Source organism: Myotis davidii, unplaced genomic scaffold (genome assembly GCF_000327345.1).
Source record: "Myotis davidii unplaced genomic scaffold, ASM32734v1 scaffold1673, whole genome shotgun sequence".
NCBI lineage: Eukaryota > Metazoa > Chordata > Mammalia > Chiroptera > Vespertilionidae > Myotis > Myotis davidii.
The window spans coordinates 78,289-86,354 of record NW_006284850.1 but is presented as its reverse complement, the minus strand read 5'-3'; the positions used below and the strand labels follow the sequence as shown (position 1 = coordinate 86,354).

Sequence of the window (8,066 nt, the reverse complement as noted above, 5' to 3'; positions counted from 1 at the left end):
AGGGATATCCCACAGGGATCGGGCCTAAACCAGCAGTTGGACAACCCCTAAGGGGTCCCCGATTGGAGAGGGTGCAGGCTAGGGTGAGAGAACCCGCCCTCCATGCATGAATTTCGTGCACCGGGCCACTAGTCATATAATAATCTTCTATATCTATAAAAGCCTAAGTGACTGGTGGACTGGCTGACTGGCTGGCAGCTATGACGCACAATGACCATCATGGGACAGACACTCAACACACATGCATGGAAACATGGAATGGACTGATCAATCTCAGAGGAAGGGGGTTGGGGGAGGACGGAAAGACATTAAGATTTTATATGCATACTAAGTGTCCCCTTGGGAGTTCGACCAGGAGTTCAGTTGTTTGCTTTGATGTGTGCTGACCACTGGGGGAGGGGGGGGAGGCGGCGGCGTGGAGCAGTGGAAGGCCCCGACCAGCAGCCAGAGAAGGGAGGCTCCAGCCAGCAGCCAGAAGGCCCCGATCAGACCTGATCGCCAGCCAGGCCTAGGGACCCTACCTGTGTACGAATTTCATGCACCAGGCCTCTATGTTATATGATAGAGACATTATGCTAAGGCCAAACAAAGGTTGGAAGAGTTACCTCTAGTGAGGTGTTGAAGTAGCAGAGCTTCATGAGAAAGATGGCATTTAAAATGGATCTTGAGTAACTGATAGAATTTATACAGTGATATGGATGAAGTTAAGATTTCCTAGAAGGGAAAGGATGAACTGTCAAGCAAGTGAGGCAATTCGGAGAATTTAGGGTGTGTCCTGAAAGCAGAAATGCCCCTCAATAAACTCATATTTCCACCATACCCCACACCACCTTCTCTGGGCAATTACCTAAATTGGTGAAAAATGTTATCTATTTTTATTCATATGCTCCCTTCCTCTCCATCACCTCCACTTAAGAAGATAGTTGTTTTTCAAATTAGACTTCTTGGGGAGAACATGTGATGACTTAACTACTTCTCCAGTTAACTAATCCTGCATTCTGAATATACCTGTTCTCTCCACCCCCACGCTCTACACACACTAGGTGCATACTTCCTGAGAGCCAGAGAAGTATATTTTGATCAGTTTGGCCTGTTCAACCTTTTAGTATTGTCCCTGACACCTAGTAAATACTCAGTTTATTTCAGGGCATGGGGTAGTAAATAAGTGATCCTGATTAAAACCATTTCCAACTAAATTGAAAATTTTTTAAAACCTGAACTTTTGAAATAGATGTCTGAAACTTTGCAAATACCAGCATTTGTGAATACTCCTGTAGCATGTAATTTTCTCACTTGGAAAGTTGGGGTTAATGAGTAATGAATGAAATCAAATTTTCATGCATAGTACATTTTAAGATGTAATTAAACATTTTTCAGTTTTCCAAAAAGGTACTTAGAATTCAAAGGAAGTGCACAATTTAACCCCAGAACAAATTGTAGTATTAAAAAAAAGTTGCATACCAAAAACTCACCCAACTGTTTACACTTGGGGGTGTAGACATCACATTCTTTTTTTCCAAGCAATAACTGGCAGCCGTTGGGATCCATACTCTAGTTCCCTCACACCCAGGACAAGATGACTGAGGAATGTTCCACACTGTCTCCTAGAGATTCACAACAGGATCAAATGCCAGTTGCTCTCAGCTGCATGACCAGCCATACTGCGCCCTTTCTTGATTTCCTTCCCTTTCCTACTTCAGTTCTCCACTTCTTTACTGGTGCTTCCTAGGGTAACTACAAATAAATCTTGCACTAAAACCTTTTGTTTTAGGCCAGTGATGGCAAACCTATGACAACGCGTTTCAGAGGTGGCACGCGAACTCATTTTTTTGGTTGATTTTTCTTTGTTAAATGGCATTTAAATATATAAAATAAATATCAAAAATATAAGTCTTTGTTTTACTATGGTTGCAAATATCAAAAAATTTCTAGATGTGACACGGCACCAGAGTTAAGTTAGGGTTTTCAAAATGCTGACATGCCGAGCTCAAATGGTTCGCCATCACTGTCTTAGGCGACGCTTCTGGAGAAATGCAACCCAAGACAGTTTGGCAAGACACAATTTACTAAGAGTTTAAAATTTTCAGGTTTTAGAATATAGGTTTGGAGAAGTTTGTTCACAAAGATGAGTGTGAAAGGTTTGCTTTTTTTTTTTTAATAGGGAAGATTTACTAAAACAAATACGCTTTTTTATTGATAAAACACAAGGTAGATACTAAAAAAGGGAATAGATAGCTAGTTTCTGTTTGGAGGCCAGAGGTCAAAATGAGTCTGGATAAGTGTCTCTGTTTTTTACTGAAAATAGGCATCACTGATGTTTAAAACCCCAAATATAAATGGCTAGGTGTCATTTTAGCATGCGATTTATTTTTAATACTAAAATTTGTTCTAGGTTTATATTGTACGTTTACTTTCAGTTTGAACTGTGTTCTTGGCAACACCAAACATAAAAGTAAATCCAGTTCAAGAAACAGAAAGAACTAGAGCAGTGGTTCTCAACCTGTGGGTCTCGACCCCTTTGGGGGTCGAATGACCCTTTCACAGTGGTCGCCTAAGACCATCGGAAAACACATATATAATTACATATTGTTTTTGTGATTAATCACTATGCTTTAATTATGTTCAATTTGTAACAATGAAAATACATCCTGCATATCAGATATTTACATTACAATTCATAACAGTAGCAAAATTACAGTTATGAAGTAGTAACAAAAATAATTTTATGGTTGGGTGTCACCACAACATGAGGAACTGTATTAAAGAATCGCGGCATTAGGAAGGTTGAGAACCACTGAACTAGAGAAAAAATACAGATGCAAGCAAGAGATAATAGGATAGCGTATTCCAAGCATTTTCTTATTCCTGAATAATAGGTTTTTATTGTAGTTTTGCCCATAGAATTCTGCTGACAAAATTTTTTTTATTTCAGGGCAGGTTTGATTAAAAAGAAATCAGAGAATCTCATCAAATTGATTGGATTCCGTCCCTTTGCTGACTCATCTGATCACTGTTATTTCAGTGCTTTAAAAATGTTTCTCAAATATATTGTAATGTAGGATAGAGTTTTCATAACTTAAATCATCTTGGGTACCATATTTTATATTAATAATGACATATGCATTAAACATAAGTGCTTTTCCTAAAACTCTTTTCCCCTTTCTTTATAGAATGCTGCCTTTTTATATGGTCTTGGTTTGGTCTACTTCCATTACAATGCATTTCAGTGGTAAGTTGACATAAAACTACTAAGTCCAGTTATTTCCAGTGAATGACTTGTTTTTGTTCTTGGTGTGTTTTGTTTGATATACAGTGTGGGTAAAAAGTAGGTTTATAGTTGTATGTGAAATGGAATTTATTCTTGCATTATTACTTATTATTATATTATTTTTCATATGAACAACTCTAAATCTACTTTTGCCCCGCCCCATATTGTGTGTGTAATAAATACAGCATATTTTAATGTCCCTATGCCTACATTTTACAATAATCTCTTAAAATGATCAGATATTCCTTCAGAGATATTGAACCACTTCACATATAATAGTTGTATGTGTCCCTGAAAGAATCCAGCATGAGATTATAATTAAAGAAGGCTTAGATTAGAAAGCTATTGGAATTTCTCAGGTCTTCATTATGGATCAGTGATCCCCAGGTTATTTGAACTGGGGAATGACTTGTACTGTGATAGAAAGATTTATGGATAAACTATCTGTGATGGCCAGTACTTTTACCTTTTCAGACTTTTAGACAAGACTGACTACTCCCTCCTCTTCCTCTCCCCAGCACACACTCAATAGGAGGGAATAAAGAATCCCAGTGTCTGGAGTGATTATACAAAGATTGGCTAGAGAGCGCAAAAGAGCCAGGAGGTAGTAATACATTAGCAAATGCCAATGTGAATAACCCAGTGTATGATACTTCTAATTTAGCCTCACATTTAAGGTCCTCTCTGGTTCAACCTCAAATGATCCTTTTAGCCTCACTGCTCCCTTAGCTAAATACGTTCTTTATGTCAGTCACACTGTATTATCATTTCCCTGAAAACATCTTGAGCATTTTTTAACCTATGTAACCTTGTTCGTGCCATCTACTCTGTTTGGTCTGCCTTTTCTTTCCATGTCCACCTTTAAAAATCTTACCTGTCTCTTTGATTACTTCATCAAATCTATTTGTGTCATTTAAAAGGAACCTCTAAATTTCCTAATATATATGTGTGGAGCTATATATCTGTTATATATTTATAAAATGTTATTACTGATTCAGAGCTAGAATACTAGCCCTTTTAGATATTCCTGAGGGAACTCTCTGGACTCAGCAGCTTTATTAGCCTCAAAGAACTGAGTTTTATTGTCTCTTCCCAAATGTACTGAAACTGTGCTAAGGCCATTTAGTTAATATCATTTCTGATATAGTTTTAAAGGAGGCTTTTTAAATCACTTTCTTGAAGTCTTATTAAAAGTGACCATTGTTTTAAAATATATTTAGCACATGCATGTTTTTCATAGGTAGTGCTATTGAGGTTTTAGCTTTCTATTACTTATTCTTTTAAATTGTTAGCAATGGCACACATTAAATGCAGAAAAATTTAAGCTGAAAATCTATAGAAATAATTGTGGTGATATAAAAAAACATCTTTTTAAATTTTAAGAAAAAATGCCAATGATACTCATGCACAGCAATATGAACTTTTTTGTATCAGTAGAGAATATGCTCTAATATTTGAAAACTACAAATCTTTCCACACATTGTATCAAAAGTATTTTATAGTTTTCCTTAGCTATTTCTCATGTTCTAAAATTCTCTGTCAATCAGAATTTGTATGCTTTGGTGTTTTCGTTTAGCTTCTGCTATAGAGATTATGTTCTGGCTGTATGCAGTTTGGTGACACGAATGTGGTAAAATGATGACCAAATTTAAAATGTAGTCTGAGTGTTATCTATTTTCTTCACATACCCCCCAACACACACACACACACACACAACACACACACACACACACACACATTTTCTCCCCTTTTTTATTCCTTTGTTCCCCTCAGGTGGGAAAAAATGAAGAAGCGCACAGGAGATAAAACATTAGTAAAAGTTTAGAAAATATAATGAAAGTGAACTTAGATATATTTTGCTAGATGAGGGGATCTGGTTTAGTAAAGAGACTGGAGTGTCCCTTCCCTCCCAACACACGCACACAATTTAATCAGCCAACTATGAAAGTGATGGCATCAGCAAACACCTATTAAACTTAAACATTTTACTGTATTGTTTAGAACATTAAAAATAGGAATGGCCAGAACCGGTTTGGCTCAGTGGATAGAGCGTCGGCCTGCAGACTCAAGGGTCCCGGGTTCGATTGCGGTCAAGGGCATGTACCTTGGTTGCGGGCATGTCCCCAGTGGGGGGTGTGCAGGAGGCAGCTGATCAATGTTTCTCTCTCATTGATGTTCCTGGCTGTCTATCCCTCTCCCTTCCTCTCTGTGAAAAATCAATAAAATATGTTTAAAAAAAATAGGAGTGCACAACTGAAGGAATAGACTACTTGGAAAAACTGGAGCTGGCCAACCTCCCACAGCCCCTCCCCTAGAGGGCCAACCTCCCACAGCCCCTATTGGGCGATCACCAATCAGGCCAGGGTACCCCACCCATGCACAAATTTGTGCACCAGGTCTCTAGTTTTAATATAAAATATTATTTGAATAATTGAGAATAAATTTAACTGATCTTCCTTTTCATCTTTTGTATTAAACTGGAGGCCTGGTGCACAACATTCATGCACTCGGCATGTCGGGCGGTGGTGGTTCCTCAGCCCAGCCTGCACCCTTTAGCAGTCCAGGAGCCCTTGGGGGATGTCCGACTGACGGCTTCAGACATCTTTAGTGCTGCTGCAGAGGCAGGAGAGGCTCCTGCCACCGCTGCTGCACTCGCCAGCGGTCAGCCCGGTTTGTGGCTGAGTGGCCCACCCCCTGTGGGAATGCACTGACCACCAGGGGGCAGCTCCTGCGTTGAGCATCTGCACCCTGGTGGTCAGTGTGCATCATAGCAACTAGTTGTTCCTCCATTTCATCGATTTGCATATTGCCTTTTTATTATATAAGATTAGATTCTGTACATTCAATTATATGAAAGACCCAGATGCCCCTTTGCAGTCTTTTTTTAAAAAAAACTCTTCAGTCACATCATTTTTATAAAACTGCATTTCCTTTTAACAATATTGTGTAAATCGTAAGTTTTACTGTGCTACCAAGCAAAAATTCATGCAAATGTTAAAAAGTTAAGCTGTCTTATGTCTGTATTCTTTCAGGGCAATTAAAGCATTTCAGGAGGTGCTTTATGTTGATCCCAGCTTTTGTCGAGCCAAGGAAATTCATTTACGACTTGGGCTTATGTTCAAAGTGAACACAGACTATGAGTCTAGTTTAAAGGTAGGTTGTGGTTTTTCTCTAAGACACAATGTTTCATTTGCGGGGAGGGGGTTGTTAAATGTTAGAGCATTGAGAAATGTTGGAATTTATATCAGCACCTCAAAAGAAAATTTAAAAATTTAAGTGAAAGACCTATTTATCAGCTGTGAACTGGAAAGATACAGATGTTGGGTTTCAGGGCACAAAGTAGTTATTATGCTAAGACATAGGTAATTAATCACACATCATTTAACTTTTCTGGGGAGGAGGTTAAAGTTTTGAGGTTTGCTATCAGGAAAGGGTGAGGGTTTCAATTTCAGTTTGGACATTGGAAATACTTCTCTATAAGCAATTGGCCACCATAGAGGTTAGAAGCAGCTACCTAATGATGGTGTGACCAAATCATTCACCATTTATTTGTATTCGTTTCACTAGAAATCCTTCCACCTTTACCAGTAGAGCATATCTCATATAGAAAATATTTTTAAAAGTGTTCTCCGAAAGTCAGTTGTACTGCTGGTGGATCAGTATAAACGTTACTGGGAAAAGATAATACATTGTTGGTTAAGTATTTCACTTTCTATGGAAATTTGATAGTTCTTAAATTTTTCATTGAGCTTCTTGTGCTATCTGTGCCATCACTTTAGGTCTCCCTGGGATTTTCATTAATATAGTGCTTCCCTGCATGACAAAAGTGTTGCTTTTTGAAAGGAATCAAAGTTCTAGAGAAAAGCTAAAGTTTTTGTGAATTTATGGCCATAATGGTTGCCATGTTCTAAATAGCTCTGATGGATACTGTCTTGATTCTGAAGGGAGGGAGATAAAGAATGACTGTACAGTTGGTTGTAATTTGAATTCACTAATTAGGAATTACTGAAAGTTTTTTCTTTTTTTAAACTGGATCTAAGAGTGCCTAATTCTTCTAGAGTTTTAAAGTAGACTGCAAATACAGTTTTTATCTTTCATGAGTTTATAAAGCACAATGTTGATGGTAACAAAAAGAGAGACAACCAAAAACACTAAAACAAGTAGATTGTGAACTATTTAGATCACATAATTGTCACAGGTAAGTGCAGTTTGAAGAATACGCCTGAGGGTAAATGTAAGTAAGTAGTGTGAAGAATAAGGGATGCCTGGAAGTTACCAGTTTTTCCTCAAGCTTACAGCAGCATTTCTCAGGCTATATATTATGGGATATGAATGGATTAGAAATGGAAAATAAAGTTTAAATGTGCTACCTTGTATATTTTACCCCCTCTTGGACATTCACAGTGTATATTATCTAACAAAGACTCTTAAAAAAATAAAATTATTTGAGTATTTTACAATGCTGTCACAACTCCTATTATGTGTGGAACAAGTGTCTTGGGTAGTAGATTGGTAAATGTTGTTAGGAAATATATTTGAGTGGAAAAAAGTAATCAGAATGTCCTAAATTGTGTGAAATGTGAATATCTCTGAATATCAGTACAGTGGTATCCTATCTAATAATAGAGAAACATGGTAATTAACTGTAACTTCGCTACCCTTCCCATTGGCTAATCAGCGAGATATGCAAATTAACTGCCAACCAAGATGGTGGCCAGCAGCCAGGCAGCTGAAGCGAACAGGAGGCTTGCTTGCTCCAGTGATGGAGGAAGCCAAGGTTCCCCTCCTGCTGCTGCGG

At 38.0% G+C, this 8,066-nt stretch overlaps 1 protein-coding gene across 1 annotated transcript in view; it reads left to right on the top strand.

The window, feature by feature from the left end:
* Nucleotides 1-8,066, top strand: part of LOC102767919 (histone demethylase UTY) — an 85,761-nt gene that overhangs the window by 18,772 nt on the left and 58,923 nt on the right. The window contains exons 4-5 of the mRNA XM_006755190.2: nucleotides 3,171-3,229; nucleotides 6,301-6,421. Of these exons, the coding sequence (XP_006755253.2) occupies nucleotides 3,171-3,229; nucleotides 6,301-6,421 (180 nt within the window). The remainder of the gene's footprint in view (nucleotides 1-3,170; nucleotides 3,230-6,300; nucleotides 6,422-8,066) is intronic.